At 40.9% G+C, this 18,424-nt stretch overlaps 1 protein-coding gene across 2 annotated transcripts in view; it reads left to right on the forward strand.

Moving 5' to 3' along the window:
- The window catches only part of ncapd3 (non-SMC condensin II complex, subunit D3), an 82,527-nt gene that overhangs the window by 6,286 nt on the left and 57,817 nt on the right, over nt 1-18,424 (forward strand). The window contains exons 2-8 of one of the 2 annotated variants that reach the window (XM_043676756.2): nt 4,632-4,792; nt 7,695-7,857; nt 10,531-10,715; nt 10,920-11,087; nt 11,684-11,745; nt 15,501-15,588; nt 15,701-15,837. In XM_043676756.2, the coding sequence (XP_043532691.2) occupies nt 4,632-4,792; nt 7,695-7,857; nt 10,531-10,715; nt 10,920-11,087; nt 11,684-11,745; nt 15,501-15,588; nt 15,701-15,837 (964 nt within the window). Of the gene's footprint in view, nt 1-4,631; nt 4,793-7,694; nt 7,858-9,302; nt 9,531-10,530; nt 10,716-10,919; nt 11,088-11,683; nt 11,746-15,500; nt 15,589-15,700; nt 15,838-18,424 lie in introns of those variants that run through there. The other variant, XM_043676759.2, reaches the window with a different exon arrangement.

Consider the following 18,424-nt stretch of genomic DNA (forward strand, 5'->3'; position numbering starts at 1 on the left):
GAGGTATACAAGATAATGAGTGAAATAGATACAGTCAATAGCCAGAGACTTTTCCCCAGGTCAGGATTGACTGGTATGAGGAGTCATAGTTTGAAGATATTAGGAGGAAGGCATAAAGGAGACATCAGAGGTAGGTTCTTTACGCAGAGAGTTGTGAATGCATGGGATATGTTGCCAGCTGTGGTGATGGAAGCAGAGTCATTAGGGACATCTAAGCGACTGCTGGACATGCACATGGAGAGCAGTGATTTGAGGGGTGAGTAGGTTAAGTTACTATATTTTACATTAGGATTAAACCTCGGCACAACATCATGGGCCAAAGGGCCTGTTCTGTGCTGTTCTTTTCATTGTTATATGTTCTACTGACAGATTTAAAAGCAGCTTCTTCTCTGCTGCTACCAGAGTTATGAATGTACCTATGATTAGAATTTATTTTTCTTTGCACCTCCTTTGTAGCTGTAACACTATATTCTGCATTCTGTTCTATTGCCCTGATGTACTTATGTAAAGTTTGATTTGACTGATAAGCACACAGAGTATTTGCAGCAATTCTGCTTTGATATTAGTTCCCCCTGAAGAACAGTTGGGAATGGACAATAAATGCTAATGTGACCAATGATGGCCACATTCTGTGGAAATATAAATAATCAAAAATATGAATGTGCTCACTTTTTATTTCTAAAGTATGGTTTTTATACCTTGGTGTATATCTTTCCCTCAACCTGGGCTATCTGTTCCCAGGATACTTCCATATCATTTTTTGCTGTCCACCAGAGAGTTATAGAGTCATAGAGTTGTACAGCACGGAAACCGATACTTCCAACTCATCCATGCTGGCCAGATATCCCAACCCAATCTAGTTCCACCTGCCAGCACCCGGTCCATGTCCCTCCAGACCATTCCTGTTCATATACCCTCCAGGTGCCTTTTAAATGTTGCAATTGTAGTAGCCTTCACCACTTCCACTGGCTGCTCATTCCATACATGTATTACCCTCTGCATGAAAAACTTGCCCCTTAGATCTCTTTTATATCTTCCCTGCTCACCTTAAACCTATGCCCTCTAGTTCCAGACTCCCCCAACCAGGGAAGAGACTGTCTATTTATCTTATCCATGCCCCTCATGATTTTATGAACCTCTATAAGGTCAATCTATAAGGTCACCCCTCAGCCTCTGACACTCAGGGAAAACAGCCCCAGTCTGTTCGGTCTCTCCCGATAGCTCAGATCCTCCAACCCTGGCAACATCCTTGTAAATCTTTACTGAACCCTTTCAAGTTTCACCACATCCATCTGATAGGAAGGAGACCAGAATTGCATGCAGTATTCCAACAGTGGTCTAACCAATGTCCTACACAGCTGCAACATGATCTTCCAACTCATGTACTCAATACTCTGACCAATAAAGTAAAGCATACCAAATGCCTTCTTCACTATCCTATCTACATGCAACTCCACTTTAAAGGAGATATGAACCTGCACTCTAAGGTCTTTTTGTTATCTATAAGTTGGTAAGTGAAAAAAAAACAGAAAGGTTGCCCTCCCTGTTCAGCACTCCTTAGATTCTAAAGTTTGTCATTTAGAGACATGTTGCACATTGGCATTATGTTTGTTAGCTGAGTAAATATTAACACAAATCCCATTATGTATTATATGTTAAATAACTGGCATGTTAATTAACTTCCCCTTTTCTTTTCAGTTTCTCATGAACCTATCAGCAGTTTAGAAGAAAAAAAATTACTAGTTTTTGGTTGTCAATTCATGGATAAAAATCATTTTGAATATATCTCGGGGCACTGCCAATTTAAGTTAAATTGTTGCCAGTGATGTCGAGGAGCGCAGCACTCTACGAAACATATGCAAGAATAGAAAGTTGGATACTGGCCCATTGCACAAACTTTGACGCTCGTTTTTATTCCCTGTCTTATTATCTTTCTGATGTTTGCTATTTTTTTCCAACTGTCATTTGCTAGTGTTCCAGTGAGGCTCAATTCAAACTTTGAGAACAACATCTTACCTTTTACCTCTGCAATCTCATGGACTCTAAAGTTCAGGAACTTTAGATCTGAACCTTTGCTTTTATTTGATCTGTGTTTTCCCCTTTCTTTGTTTTTTTTATTATTTATCATTCATATTGCATTCTGACGGTTTTAATATAAAAATTAATCAGAATTAATGGAGGAGGTAACAGTGCACAACTCAGGAGAGGTTAATAAAATCTTCAGCACAAATACAAATGATGAGGAAGGCAGGATGAGGCAACCTTGGTTGACTGGGGAAGTCAGGTATAGCATGAAAGCAAATAATGTGAGAAACCAGAGGATTCGGAAGCTTACAAAGATCAACCGACTGTAACATTAAAAAAAAAAGGAGGGAGAAGATTAAATATGACAGTAAGCTAGCCAGTAATATCAAGGAAGACTAACAGTTTTTTTGGATATATACAGGGCAAAAGAGAGGCAAAAATGGACATTTGGTTACTCAAAAATGATGCTGCAGAGATAATAGTTGGGAACGAGGAAATGGCTGAGGAACTGAATAATTACTTCACATCAGTTTTCACGGGAACGCATGAGTAATATCCCAAAAAATACAAGAGCGTGAGGGGCTAGAGCTGAGTATGGTGGCAGTCACCAAGGAGAAGGTGCTAGGAAAAACTGAATGACCTGAAAATGAATAAATCATCTGGACCAGATATACTACACTCCAGGGAGACAGCTGAAAGGATCGTGGAGGTTTTGGTGATCTTTCAGGAATTGCTTGAATCAGGGAGGATCCCAGAGGACTGGAAAATTGCTAACGTCACTTCCCTGTTTTAAAAAGGGAGTAAGGCAAAAGAGGTAAAATTGGACCGATTAGCCTTTCTCTGTTGTAGTCAAGATCCTGGAATCCATTGCGAAGGATGAGATTTCTGAATACTTGGAAGTTTATGGTAAAATAGGGCAAAGTCAGCATGGTTTCATCAAGGGGTGATTATGCTTGACAAATCAGCTAGAATTCTTTGAGGAGGTAAGGAGCAGGTTAGACCAAGGAGAACCAGTAGATGTTATCTACCTGGACTTCAAGAAGGCCTTTGACAAGGTGCCACACAGGAGGCTACTGAGTAAGATAAGGGCCCATGGTGCCAGAGGCAAGGTGCTAGCATATATAAAAGCTTGGCTGTCTGACAGAAAGCAGAAAGTGGGGGTGAAAGGGTCCTTCTCGGGATGGCAAGTGGTGTTCCGCAAGGCTCAGTGTTGGGACCACAACTTTTCATTTTATACATTAACGATCTAGATAAAGGAACTGAGGTCATTCTGTATAAGTTTGCAGATGAGACAAAGATATGTCTAGGGACAACTGGCATTGAGGAGGCAGAAGAATTAGGACAGTGGGCAAAGAATTGGCAGATGGAGTACAAAGTGGGAAAGTGAGGGCGTGCACTTGGCTAGGAAAAATAGAAGCATAGACTATTTTCTAAATGAGGAAGTCTGAAGTGCATAGAAACCTGGGAGGTCATGTCGAGAATTCTCTCAAGGTAAACTTGCAGGTTGAGTCAGTAATCAGGGAGGCAAGTACAATGATGGCATATATTTTGAGAGGACTTGAATATAAAAGCAGGGATGTACTTCTGAGGCTGTATAAGGCTCTGGTCCAACCACATTTGGAGTATTGTACACCGCTTTGGGACCCTAATCTTAGGAAGGATGTATTGGCCCTGGAGCACTTTCAGAAGAGGATCACGAGATTGGTCCCAGAAAAGAAAAGCTTAACGTTTGAGGACTCTACAGCCTATATTCGATGGCGTTCAGAAGGACGATGGGGGATTGAATTGAAACATGCATAATACTGAATGGCCTGGGCAGAGTAGATGTTGGGAAGATGTTTTCATTGCTAGCAGACACTAGGACCGAAGGGCACAGCCTTAGAGTAAAGGGACGACCTCTTAGAACAGAGATAAAGAGAAACTTCTTCAGCCAGAGAGCAGTGAATCTATAGAATTCATTGCCACAGATGGCTGTGGAGACCAGGTCATTCCGTATATTTAAAACTGAGATAGATCCGCTCTTGATTGTCAAGGGGTTCGAGGGTTATGGGGAGAAAGTGGGAGAATGGGGTTGAGAAACTTATCAGCCATGATTGAATGGCATAGCAGGCTGAATTGGCTCATTTCTGTTCCTATGTCTTTTGGTATTAATTCATGCATAATTTGTTCATGATCTTTCTTCACTACATCATCGAAATGCCTTTTGGCTGTTTCATCAGTAAATCTTTTGTTATTTAATCTCTGCTGGCGTCCACCATATAAGAGACACTCTCCCTTATATTCCTGTTCCCTCCCCCTTTCACTGGCTCCAAAAATTGTGACATTTCTACTTCACTTCCTTTCAGGCCAAAGGTCTTTGACCTGAAACACTAGCTGTTTCTGTCCACAAGTGCTGGTGACCTTTCCTTTTGGCTCTTTAGTTCAAATACTTTCAGCAGGGCAATTTGTGTTGCAAGGAGAGCACTGCTCTTTTTATAGTCGAACGTGAAATGTAAAATTGTGAAGAGGATATAACACAAACATGTTGTATGTTTGCTGTATTTTCAGGATCCTTTCTCATGGGGAGTGTTGAAAAATATATTGATTCTTGACCTTATTGTTTTCAGCATGGGTTGATACAGTGTGGGAACTAGATTTCACAGAAACAGAACCATTGGATTCCCATCTGGAAGCAGAAATCACAGAAAATGGACCTGAAATATTTTCCCAACTTTATGAGAGTCTTTTTAAGTTCATTGATCAGCCTCAGCCAGCAAATGTATTGGGTGTAAGTATTCTGGATGGTTTTGAAGCTTTTAGAACTTTTGTCTAATGATTGCTGTCAGTACAAATGTGACTAAATGCAATGTTTCTTTACTTTTTCCTGCCTTACCATCTGCATTATTATGATCTGGCTAAATGCAATTATGCGTGATGGGTCAAATTTTAAAATAATTGACTCTTGTAACACAATGCAATTTGTCAGTGATCATCATTATTGATAGTGAACTTTTTTTTTCAGATCACCACTGGGATTTTGTCCTTACCCTCCATTGGATGCATGAGTTTTTTTGTGTAAAGGCATATTTTGCTAATTAAATCCTCACTTACTCCTGTGTATTCTAAAATTTTGTTTTGTTGATTTCTGGAAACCTTGTGCGAAATTCTCTCCTCCAGCCTGTAATGATATTCTATTCCAATATCTTCATGAATAGGCAATAGAATTCATCACAACGGGTATATTGAGCTGTAAATTTGCATTCTTGTGGATGTGGAAGAATAAGCGTATACTTTCTGATGTTCAGGGGATAAGGTGGCAACTGAGACCAATTTAATTTCCCTTTTTAAATAATGGTTGAGTGCTGATAAAACCAAAGCCTGGACCTAAACAATATTTTGATGAGCAAAAACAGTGAGTTCCTCTGGTTTTACTGGCAAGTGGCTATAAAGAAGTTTTTTTTTTAAAAAAGAAATTAGTGTATTTCACTTGTCACATTTGAAGTTTCTATGAGCAGTCTTGAAGGAGGCGATGGCATAGTGGTATTGTTAATGGACTAGTAAACAAAAAACGTGGATGATGCTCTGGCCTCGTGGGTTTGAAACTCATCATGTTAGATGGTAGAATTTTTATTATAAACAAATGTGGAATTAAAAATCTAATCATAACCATGAAATTATTGTTGATTATTTAAAAATCCATCTGATTCACTAATGTTCTTTTGAGGGAAGAAAATCCGCTGTCGTGGCCTGGTCTGACTTGTGTGTAACCCAGACCATAGGAATGTGGTTGCCTCATAACTGCCCTCTAACATGTCTACTCAGTTATATCTAACCACTCAAAAAAAACTGGATAGATCATCCAGCTGTTAGTCATTAGTGAAGTCATTGCAGGGGTCATCAACAGTACTACCAAGCAGTACTTGCTAATCAATCTGCTCACTGTTCAGTTTGATTTCCACCAGAGCCACTCCACTGCTGACCTCATTACTTTCTTTGTTCAATATGTACTGGAAACAATATGGTAAATTTAGCAAAATCAATCCTACGAAGTCATCCTGTCTAACCTCTTGGGGCTAGAGTCAAAATTGGGAGAATTGTCTCACAGGCTGTCAAGTAGCAGCCTAATTATGTTAGACTCCCATAATCTGATGCACATTGTCCCTGACAACAACATCACCATCCATGTGGAATCCATCAGGGAAACATACAGTCAGAGAGAAGGTTCCCTGGAAGTGCTCAACATTTACTCTTGACCCAATTAAGTCTAAGGGCAACAGATCAGGTGTGGGCAAGGAAACCTCTTCTTTACATCCTGCCTCCACATTGATGATACTCTCCATTGTATTATGTGGAATGACCACCATGTTACATGGGATACATGGTTTGAAATAGATCTAGCAATTCAACTGGCCATCCATAAAAAGCTGTTGGAATTTAGCGGCAGCAGAAGTGTACTTGAAGAACTTTATGGCCAATCATGTACCCAAACCTACCATATAATCAAGCCAATGAGAGACACAAAAGGGCATGTCTGGAGCACCACTAGACATATCTAAGAATGAGGTGTCCATTTGGTGAAGCTACAGTGCAGGGCTATTTTTGCGTCCAGCTGCAAGTTCTAGCCAGAGCTAAGTGATCCCAAAACCAACGGATAAGGTCTAACCTCTGCAGTCTGCCACATCCAGTTGTGAATATGGGGAGGCAATTAAGCAACTTACTGGAGAAGGCTCCACAAATATCCTGATCCCCATTGAGGGCGAGGAGCCTGGAACTTCAGTGCAAAAGATAAGGCTGAAGCAGTTGCAACAATCTTTGGCCAGAAGTGCTGAGTGGATGATCCTTCTCTACCTCCTTGTGAGATCCCCTCACAAATTCTAGTCTTCAGCTAATTCCGTTCACTCCATGTGATGTCAATAAATGGCTGAAGGCACTAGATACTGTCAAGGCTAAGGCTTCTGAAAATGTAACTGCAATAATACCGAGGACATGCTCCAGGGCTTGTCATGCCCCCTTTACAAGCTGTTCCAGTACAGCTACACATGGCATCTCGTCAGCAATAAGGAAAATTGCTCTAGCATCTCAAAATTGGCCAATTTACTGTTCCATCCCCAGCATTCAGCAACAGCAAAACCCAGCCTTAGGATCCTCTGTCTGCAAAATGCAAATTCAATGTTCAACTAAAACAGGAATGCAATCATCTCTGCAAGCCTTAAAACTTAACTTGAAACTAGGAGTTACATTTAGAAGGAACTGTATTTCAAATGGGCGGGGGAGAATCTTAAGGAGGACTAGACTTCCGCATCAGCACCACGTAGTCATTCGGCTCACGTGCTTTTTGGTGAAGTGCTTTGTGAAAGGCACAGTGCTGTAGTCAGTGATTTTAGTGGTAAAGTGTTAAATTTACTGTATTATCTTATTAAAATATGATTTTAAACGTCTACGTAGACTGTGCTATCATTTGTGTTAGGCTACCTATTAATTTTGTTTTGATTTTTACTGATTATTTTTGATGGTTCACCTGTAACCTTGTTTTTCCCGTAGATTCCATTATGTTTGTTGCACGATTTTCTATAATATGATGTGGCATAGGAACACAATGACCACGTTTATAGGAGAACTATCTGTATTTTGCAGGTATCTGAATTCCACTTGTGTCTGAAGTGTTATTTTTCCCTTTTATTTTTAAAAAGGATGTTTGGACCATCTTTACAGAGAATAACCTCTCCCACAATGCCCTTATTGCTGTGTTACATCATTTTGTCCACATGGTTCAGGATAAGAGAGCTAATGTCATCCAGCGAGAATATGCCTTGCATGCAGCTGGACTTTATTTCCTGCTCCTTGAAATTCCAGGTGAGATTGCACAACAGATAATTTAGAATTTCTTTTTTCAGACAGGTTGTGAACCAGTGGAATTCTTTATTGCAGAGGGCTGTAGAGCTTAAGTGTATTCAAGAATAAGATAGACAGTTTTAATTGGTAGTGGGAATCGAGGATTATGCCGAAAGGCAGGAAAATGGAGTTGAGGATTAACAGATCGGCCATGACCTCATTGAATGACAAAGCAAACTTGAATGGGCTGAATAGCCTACTTTTCCTGTGTCTGTATTCTTAAAAGTTCTCAGTGATTGCTTAAACCACATGACAGAGCTCCAAGTTCTTTAAAAATTCAACCAAATTTACCAAATGTAGCATTCTGCAATGGAACTCACGATGATTGCAATTTCTTTTTGAATCTATCAAATAACACCAGGTCAATTGTTGGATAGACAAATGTTGTCAGAAATGGCCCATAGTAATATTATACGCAGGGAAAAAAAAGCAAAGGGAAAGTAGGCTCACAAATTCAACTTAAACTAGAATGTGGAAATGTTATTAAGTTTATCCGTTCATGTCTAACCTTTCAAAAACTTTGCACATGTATGGATAAACTGTAATGTGGAGATGTTACCAAGTAAAACTTGTGATTCTTTCACTTTTTTTTCCTACATATACTACTACAGTAGTGCTACTGTTGAATAGTAACTGTGTATCTCAAACGTGTACATGATTGCACAATTTTCATCACAATTTGCAATTCTTCAAATTCTAAGCAATCCGTATCTAAATGCAGCAATACCTGAACAATGTGCAGACTCCATAAAGGTACTATGTTATTGCACAGATACTTAACTACATGAGATCTATAATTTAGCAGCAAATAGTTGAAAATAAATATGGGAAGATCCTTAAACCATACCAGCTGTGTTTGAAAATGCAGTTTTCAGGTGAACTTCTCTGCACTAAGGTGGTTGTATGAGATAACCGAAGGACAGTTTATGTCAGGCAAATGATGAAAATTATCAGATTAATTATTTTGAATGTCCAAATGGTTCCTGGCCCTTGTGCAGACTAAGCTGTTGACATCAACTGGCTTGCAGGCTTCAGGAGTTGTCTGCTGTTGTGGTACTGATGGAACTCCATTCCATGTGTAGTGATGCCAGTGTGTCTGCAGACTGCCCAACTTTATTCCAAAGTAACTAATTTTCAGAAGTGACAGCCATCCCTCTATACTGCTTCACCAGCTTCTTGCGTTTCTGTTCCCTTGTATGATTTAGTCTGAGGTTTGTGTGGAAAGGAGAGGCTCTGTGTAGTATGGGTAGCACCAGATCTGTGACAGGCAGCTATATCTGTTGCTGTGTTACTCTGTTGATGAGTAATGATGCTGCACTGTTCCAGTGCTTGGGAGCTCATTCCTCCACTTAATGGTGTTCACAACAAATTACAGCCATAAACTATAGACATCGGGGTGAACTGCAGGCATCAACTATTCTTAAACTGCACTAAGCGGGCCACCTGTTTTGGTCGGCTGGATACCTTCCAGCTCTCAAACTTCAAAGACATGGAAACAGTTTATTTTAGAATAGGGGGCTAAAATATGATTCAACTTGAACATAATGAAAAATTGAGATGCATCTTCCAGCTGCATTTAAAGATGAAGAAGGAAACAGCCAGTCTGATTTACTTGCCTCCTACAGCAAAGCTGAGTGAGTCATCTGTTGCTAATACAAGCATCTGAATCATTCTGTTCAACAGAATTAGCCTGAATTATTTTATGTTTCACTACTTCATGGCGTCATTTATTTGTAGTGCTGACTTATCTGTTAACAGCTATTAGCAGTGTACTGGCTTGACAATGGCCCTTATTAATAAATTATTAATGTAGGTTATGTCAATGTTATGTTAGTGGTATGGTGAAACCTCAGAATTCAAAGATGATTTTAATTTTCTAACTTTACCCTTCCTAAGTCATTTTTCTTGCTGTATCTTTTGCCGGATGAAGCTTTTGTTGAGATCTGTGCAAGTGATTCTTGTAATAGGACAAGAATCTTAGTTACCTTTAATTACCAGAAATTTGCATACAACCAATAAATCTTGCTAAAACAAAGAAACATACAAATGATAGCAGAAAAACAAACATGGATGCAGCAATATTCATTCCTCATTTATTAATTTGGTGTTCTTGTATATGTTTTGATAAGTAAAAGAGAGGACATTAGCATGTCTCTTTTTTTTTTCAGCAATACTCAGTTAATCTCTTGCAATCATTTTGTACCTATAGTTAAGTTACCCTCAAACCAGTTCCATGCATCATTTGCACAAGTGACCACAGTGTCATATTCCAGCTATTAAATATAGCTGACAGGCTTTCACACATTCCATTGCCCCCCTGATGTGTTGATATAGCCATCCGTTATGGCTTGATACCCACCAACTGAATCTTCAGAAGCATTACTTACCATTTTGCACTTCTGACAGCCTGTTTATTTCCTGCAGTTGCACATCCAAATATACATTGCAAAATAAGGACTTGTCAGAAATGTACAGTGATTTCCATAATGTTTTTTGTTTTCTCTCTGGTAGGCACTGCCTTTGAAGATATTGTAAATCATGTGAATTTAGTCTTGGATTACTAAGTATTTTCCAGATGTGCTGAAACTTTTATAAATATATCATTTTAAACAGTATGATATATCCTTTTTGTAGGAAGTGTAGCCAATCGTATCTTTCATCCAGTACTGTTTGACAAATGTCTGGACACTATTAAAAAGAGCTGGCCTGCAACTGAAGAAGGAAATCGAAAGCGGAAGAAAGATACCCAAATGAAGAGCTCTCAGAGTGTTGCAAAAGGAAGAAAGCGTGCTAAGCCAGTCAGACAGATGGTGAATGAGGTATAGACTTAGATGCCTTTGCTTAAGTGTAATGACGGTTTTGACTTTTGGTTTTCCATGTTGAGTGCACTCTTCAGTCAAGAGCTCCTGATGTGAAATGAGAGTTTGGGATTTCATAAACGTGACGAGTTACTGTGTGCTGGTTGCACTACTGTATCTGGTGATTATGCTTGATGTGTTCTAATATTTGTTTTTCTACTCCAGGGTGTGTTTGAGGAGGATGAAGAGGAGGGAGATATTGATGTATTTTTCTCCACACATGACTTATGTCGTGTTAGGGATGATATTTTCTCTCTGCTGAAAAAGGTCTTGCGATTGCTCTCTAAGTTCTCCCTGAAAGAAAAACCTGATTGTGCTCAACACTGTCTGCAGGTAAAGTTACATGCTACTGTGCCAGTTTTACACTGGGCTCAACAAGTTCTAAACATATTGTGGTTCATGGGTACTGAAAAAGAATGTTGTTGTTATGTCAACATCTAGATGTTACACCCTTTTTGTTCTTCTCTCCTATCTAACTGTTAAGCAATTATTTAGTATACAGTTACTTAGTTACCTGCAGGTTAACCTTGTACCAGAGCAGGTACAATTCATGTTTTCACTGGGTCCCAATAACAGTATATTGTATATTAAATCAATTGGAGAAGAATTGAGTTGAAATAAGAGGTGAAGCAACTCTTTGGAATGTGTTATTTGAGCTATTGGTATGCCAAGGAAAGCCATTAATTAAATATGAAAAGCAATTATTGTTTTTTTGGAATGCTTGTGATTGATTTGAGGAAGAGGCTACAGGCACGGGTTTTGTAGAATCTCTGCAGGTCATTAAATGAATGATGTAATCTCTCCAATAGACAGTGTGTGCACAGTCTGTGAAAGTAATTATTTTGTGAGAATATTTGTGCTCTTGTAAAAGAGAGATAATTGTGTGTTTTTAATTAATCTTAATTCATTGTGAGTTTTTGTTTCCATAGTTATTCACTGAACTGATAAACTTTGAGACTGTAATTGGGGTGTTAGACTTCACAGATTCTATGTAAGTAAAGAAAATTATTGGTTGTTTCTCTGAACAGTGTATATAGCATGTGTTTTTTGTTAAGCGGCTGTGTTTTTATATATGTGTGTATGTCTCAGTATTATACCTAATCCTCTCAATCCTAAAGCTTCTCTTCCTTACTAATATTCTATTGCTGGCTTCTGGTACCAATTCTATTCGTGTATGAGCCAGGATGATCAGCACTGGTGTGTATCCAACTTCAGATCATTGTACTCTGGCCTGCCCTCCCTTCTATCCTGGTAACTGTAGTTACACATTTCCTGCAGGGGTCAGAATGCAAATAGTTAATTAAGTTTTCCTCCATTTTACTGCCCTTCACTGTAATGTGCTAACTTGAGGGGGCACCAATGCCTTCTAAACATAGACTGGGGACTGCCATAGTGTTAAGGGCTTGGCTGGAGAGGAATTTGTGTGTACAAGAAAATTTTCTTATTGAAGGGAAGATGTTGTGAAACTTACAAGGATGTTGCCAGAATTGGAGGATTTGAGCTATAGGGAGAGGTCAAATAGCCTCTAGCTATTTTCCCTGGAGTGACAGAAGCTGAGAAGTGACCTTATAGAGGTTTATAAAATCATGAGAGGCATGGATAAGATTAATAGACAAAATCTTTTCCCTGGGGTGGGGGAGTCCAGAACTAGAGGGCATTTGTTTAGGGTGAGAGGGAAAAGATATAAAAGAGACCTAAGGGGCAACGTTTTCACTCAGAGGGTGGTACATGTATGGAATGAGCTGTCAAAGGAAGTGGTGGAGGCTAGTACAATTGCAATATTTAAAAGGCATCTGGATGGGTATATGAACAGAAACGGTTTGGAGAGATATGGGCCAGGTACTGGCAGGTGGGACCAGATTGGGTTGGGATATCTAGTTGGCGTGGCCGAGTTGGACCAAAGAGTCTGTTTCTGTGCTGTACATCTTAATGATTCTATATGCAGGTCAGGTGAATTGGCCATGCTAAATTGCTCATAGTGTTAGATGAATTAGTTGGGGGAATGGGCCTGATGAGTTACTCTTTGGAGGGCTGGTGTGGACTTTTTGGGCCGAAGGGCCTGTTTCCATATTGTAAGAAATCTAATCTAATCTCAAATGTGTGGATGTAAAGTGATGGTTGTAGTGGGAGGCCTCCAAAAATGAGTTCACGAGTGTTCTGAGACTTTTTATCCTTGTTAGTGCAAAGGGCAAGGCTGGTAGGTGTAGGGAATGTTGGATGACTAGTAAATTGAGGCTCTGGCATGAAAAGGAGGAGGCATATATTGGTTATGTATAGATCGGATCAAGTGAATCCGTGGAGAGGTATAAGGGCAGTAGGAGTATACTTAAGATGAAAATCATGAGATAAGTATACTTGAGACAGCGGGCAAAAAGAGAATATAAGGTAGCTTTGGCCAGTAAGGCTAATGAGAATCCAAAGAAATTCTGTAAATACATTTATGGGCAAAATAGCAACTAGGGAGAGAATAGGACCCCTAAAGTTCAACAAAGCTGTTTATGGGGAACCACAGAAGATGGGTGAAATGCTGAGTGAATATTCTGCTTCAGTACTTACTGTGGATATGGACATGGAAGCTCAAGGACTTTGGGAAATAATCAGTGATGTATTGAAATGTATCCATGTTACAGAAGAGGAGATGCTGGAGTCTTAAAATGCATAAGGGTAGATAAATTCCTGGGACCTGATCAAACTTTGTGGGAAGCTGAGGAAGAGGTTTCTGGGTCCTTGCTGAGATATTTGTATTATCAACAGCCACAGGTGAGGTACTGGAAGACTGGAGGTTGGCTAATGTGCCATTATTTGAGAAAGGTAGTGAGGAAAAAGCCAGGAACTGTAGGCCAGTGAGCCTGACATTAGTGGTGGGTAATTTTTGGAAGGGATTCTGAAGGACAGGATTTGAATGCATTTGGAAAGACAAGCACTGATTAGGGATAGTCAGGAAATGAATGGGAAATTATGTCTCACTAACTTGATTTGAGTTTGTTGAAGTTACAAAGACGATTGATGAAGGCAGAGTTAGTAGACATGAGCTAGATGTTCAACAAGGTACCACATGGTAGACTGGTTAGCAAGTTAGATCACATGGAAACCGGAGCAGGTAGCTGGCCAACTGCATATAAAATTGGCTTGAAGGTTGCAGACAGAGGGTAGTGGTAGAGGATTGGTTTTTGGACTGGAGGCCTGTGACCAGCTATATGCAGCAAGGATTGGTGCTGGGTCCACTGTTCTTTGTCATTTATGTAAAGGATTTTGGATGTGAATATAGGAGGACTGGTTAGTAAGTTTGCAAATGACGCCAAAATTGGTGGTGGTGTGGACAGTGAAGAAGGTTATTGCTGAGTGCATCAGGACTTTGATCAGATGGGCCAATGGCAGATGGAATTTAATTTTGAGATAAATGTAAAGTGTTGCATTTTAGAAAGGCAAACCAGGATAGGACTTGTGTAGTCAATGGAAGAGCCCAGGGGAGTGCTGCAGAATAAAGGGATTGAGGAGAGCAGGTGCTTGGTTTCATGAAAGTGGAGTCGCATGTAGACAGGGTGATGAAGGAGGTGCTTGGCCTGCTTGCCTTCATTGGTCAATGCATTGAGTCTAGGAGTTGAGCTGTCATGTGGTGATTGTACATTACATTGGTTAGGTCACTTTTGGAATATTGCACGCACTTTTTGTCTCCCTGCAATAGGAAAGATATTAAACTTGAAAAGGTACAGAAAAACTTTACAGGAATGTTGCCAGGGATGTAGGATTTGAGCTGTAAGGAGAGGCTGAATAGGCTGGAGCTTTTTTCCCTGGAGCATCAGAGACTTATAAAATCATGAGGGGTATGGATAGTGTGAATAGCTAAGATACTTTTCCCAGGATAGAGGAGTCCAAAATTAGAGACACAGGTTTCAGGTGAGAAGGGAAAGATTTAAATTGAAGTCGAAGTGCAACATTTTCATGCAGTGGGCGGCACGGTGGCACAGTGGTTAGCACTGCTGCCTCACAGCGCCAGAGACCCGGGTTCAATTCCCGACTCAGGCGACTGACTGTGTGGAGTTTGCACGTTCTCCCCGTGTCTGCGTGGGTTTCCTCCGGGTGCTCCGGTTTCCTCCCACAGTCCAAAGATGTGCAGGTCAGGTGAATTGGCCATGCTAAATTGCCCGTAGTGTTAGGTAAGGGGTAAATGTAGGGGTATGGGTGGGTTGCGCTTCGGCGGGGCGGTGTGGACTTGTTGGGCCGAAGGGCCTGTTTCCACACTGTAAGTAATCTAATCTAATCTAATCTAATCTAATCAGTGGGAGGTCCATGTATGGAATGAGCTGCTAGATGAGGCAATGGAGGTAAGTACAATTACATCATTTAAAAGGCATCTGAATGGATACATGATTAGGAAGGGTTGACTCACTGTCAGATTCTTGTGACTGAATTCACTAATATTGCTTTGTAAATGAAATATATGCTGATCAGTTTTAAAACTAATCCCCCAGTTTATGATAGAGTGGAATGGAGCTTGACTTTCCATTATATGCCTTTTGTGCATTGGATGTGAAGTTTGAATAATAAATTTGCTGCAACTTTGGACAAAACAGACTAACAATTTTCAATATATTTTACTACACCAATATTCTGATATCCTTGTTTTGGAAAAGGTTTAGTTAAAACTAGCAGGTCTGCTCAATATAAAACTGTAAGTTTAACAAATCAGTTGTTTGGACTTTGCAGCTGTCCTCCTGTTTTAGTCTCTTTTTCTTGTTCTGACAGAGATATTGAAAGAATGAAGACTCTGCCAGAATTGGCTTATTATGGGCTTAGATTACTGTGTGCTCCCAACCATGGTGATGTTAATAAGGTATTGTTTTTAGAACTTAAGGTAATATTGTTTCAACTCATTGATCTCAATTTATTAATTATATTCTATTTAGTGCAATTGATTAAATTTAATTTTGTTTGTATCTTTCCAGATGCTCCGCTGGCTCTTCCAAAGACTGTTGAATACAATTTTATTGGTAGGAGGAGGAGAAGGTTCCAAATCTTGTGCACTTCTGGGAGTGGGACAGAAAGTTATTGCTGCCAGAGATCAAGCTATTAAATTTATTAGGTGAGGCAGTCTAATGTAACTTTTTTTCTCTTGAAAAAAGCACTTTCTTTTTGAGAGTCTATTTTAAGGTTTGATCTTAAATAAATTTCTGCTATGCGAATACATGATTGAGATTGTTTTGAAGCAGTGACAAAGATGAATGAAGGCAGAGCAGTAGATGTTGTCTATATGGTATTCAACTGAGCGTTCGACAAGGTTCTGCTTGGTAGACTTGCTAGTAAGGTTTGATATGAGATCCACGGACAGCTAGCCAGTTGGATACAAAATTGGCTTGAAAGTAGAGAAAAGGCTGGTGGTGGTGGCTTTTTGGACTGGAAGCCCGTGCATGATAATAAGTGGTGTAGTGGACAGTGAAGAAGGTTACCTGAGTGCAATGGGATCTTGATCAGAATGCGAATGGGCTGAGGAGTGGCAGATGGAGTTTAATTTAGATAAATGTGAGGTGTTGCATTTTGGTAAGATAAATGAAGACAGGACTAGTATAGTTAATGGGAGGGCCCCGGGAATTGTTGCTGAACAAAAGATACCTAGAGGTGTATGCAGGTGGTTTCTTAAAAGCAGAGCCACAGATGGACAGGGAGGTGAGGAAGGTGTTTGGCATGTTTGCCTTCATTGGTCAGAGTACTGAAACAACATGTTGCGGCTATGCCACTTAGTGAGGCCACTTTTAGAGTACTGCGTACAATTCTGTCACCTTTCTATAGGAAGGATGTTGTTAAACATGAGAGGGTGCAGAAAAGATTTACAAGAATGTTGCCGGGACTGGAGGGTTACTGCTTTAGGGAGAGGCTGAACAGCGTGGGGCTATTTTTCCTGGAGCTTCAGAGCCTGAGAGGTGACCTTATAAAGGCATAAAATCTTGAGGGGCATGGATAGGGTAAATAGCCAAGATCTTTTTTCCGAGGGTGAAGCAGTCCAAACTCGAGGACATCGGTTTAAGTTGAGAGAGGAGACATTTTAAAAGGACTTGAGGGGTAACGTTTTCATGTAGGGAGTAGTGCATGTAGAGAGTAACGTGGAATGAGCTGCCAGAGGAAATAGGGGAGGCTGGTACAGTGACAACATTTTAAAAGGCATCTGGATGGATATATGAATAGGAAGGGTTTAGAGTGATATGGGCCAAATGCTGACAAATTTGTCAAATGGCAATGTCTGGTCAGTGCAGATGAATTGGACCAAAGGGTCTGTTTCCATACTATACAGCTCGATTGATACCATAACTTTATAATGTGTTGCTGGAAAAGCACAGCAGGTCAGGCAGCATCCAAGGAACAGGAGAATCTACGTTTCGGGCATAAGCCCTTCTTCAGGAATGAGGAAAGTGTGTCCAGCAGGCTAAGATAAAGGTTAGGGAGGAGGGACTTGGGGTAGGGGCGTTGGAAATGCGATAGGTGGAAGGAGGTCAAGGTGAGGGTGATAGGCTGGAATGGGGTGGGGGCGGTGTGGTGAAACGGTTAAAAATTATGTCCCAATACATGTGTGAATCTAACCGGAATGGAGGTGTTGCTTAGTCCCGTGTGAATCTTATTACACACCTCCCCGTGTGAATCTTCTTATCTGTATGTAACCAGAATGGAATGTGTTTTTTAGCCTTGCTCTGCTGTTCACATGAATGTTTATATCTGGAAAAGAGTATATCAGCTGGAAAAGTCTCCAGTTCGGTGAGTCTGCTCCGGGGTTACGTTTAACCGCCGAGCGTGGGTTGTTGGCAACCGCTCTACGAGAACTGACGGCTCCCAGTTCCGGTAACATGTAGAGTGAGTATAAGCCAGACCCGTTGTATGAGACCTGGTTGTGGCGACGCTGCGGGGAATAAAATGCCCATATTCTAGCAGACTCGCCTCTTGGTCGTTTGTTCTGTGTCAGACTACTCTCCTACGAACCTGACCTTGAGAATTTTTTAAAACAGGCGGAGAGGTCAGGAAGAAGATTGCAGGTTAGGAAGGCGGTGCTGAGTTCGAGGGATTTGACTGAGACAAGGTGGGGGGAGGGGAAATGAGGAAACTGGAGAAATCTGAGTTCGTCCCTTGTGGTTGGAGGGTTCCTAGGCGGAAGATCAGGCGCTCTTCCTCCAACCGTCGTGTTGCTATGGTCTGGCGATGGAGGAGTCCAAGGACCTGCATGTCCTTGGTGGAGTGGGAGGGGGAGTTGAAGTGTTGAGCCACGGGGTGGTTGGGTTAGTTGGTCCGGGTGTCCCAGAGATGTTCTTTGAAACGTTCTGCAAGTAGGCGGCCTGTCTCCCCAATATAGAGGAGGCCGCAGCGGATGCAATAGATGGTGTGTGGAGGTGCAGGTGAATTTGTGGCGGCTATGGAAGTATCCCTTGGGGCCTTGGAGGGAAGTAAGGGGGGAGGTGTGGGCGCAAGTTTTGCATTTCTTGCGGTTGCAAGAGGTTGGGTTGGTGGGGGGTGTGGACCTGACGAGGGAGTCACTGAGGGAGTGGTCTTTTCGGAACGCTGATAGGGGAGGGAAATATATCCCTGGTGGTGGGGTCTGTTTGGAGGTGGTGGAAATGACGGCGGATGATACGCTGTACATGGAGGTTGGTGGGGTGGTAGGTGAGGACCGGTGGGGTTCTGTCCTGGTG

This window comes from Chiloscyllium plagiosum, unplaced genomic scaffold (genome assembly GCF_037043375.1).
Source record: "Chiloscyllium plagiosum isolate Xiang-an unplaced genomic scaffold, Cpla_swu_hap1 HiC_scaffold_29, whole genome shotgun sequence".
NCBI classification, from domain to species: Eukaryota; Metazoa; Chordata; class Chondrichthyes; order Orectolobiformes; family Hemiscylliidae; genus Chiloscyllium; species Chiloscyllium plagiosum.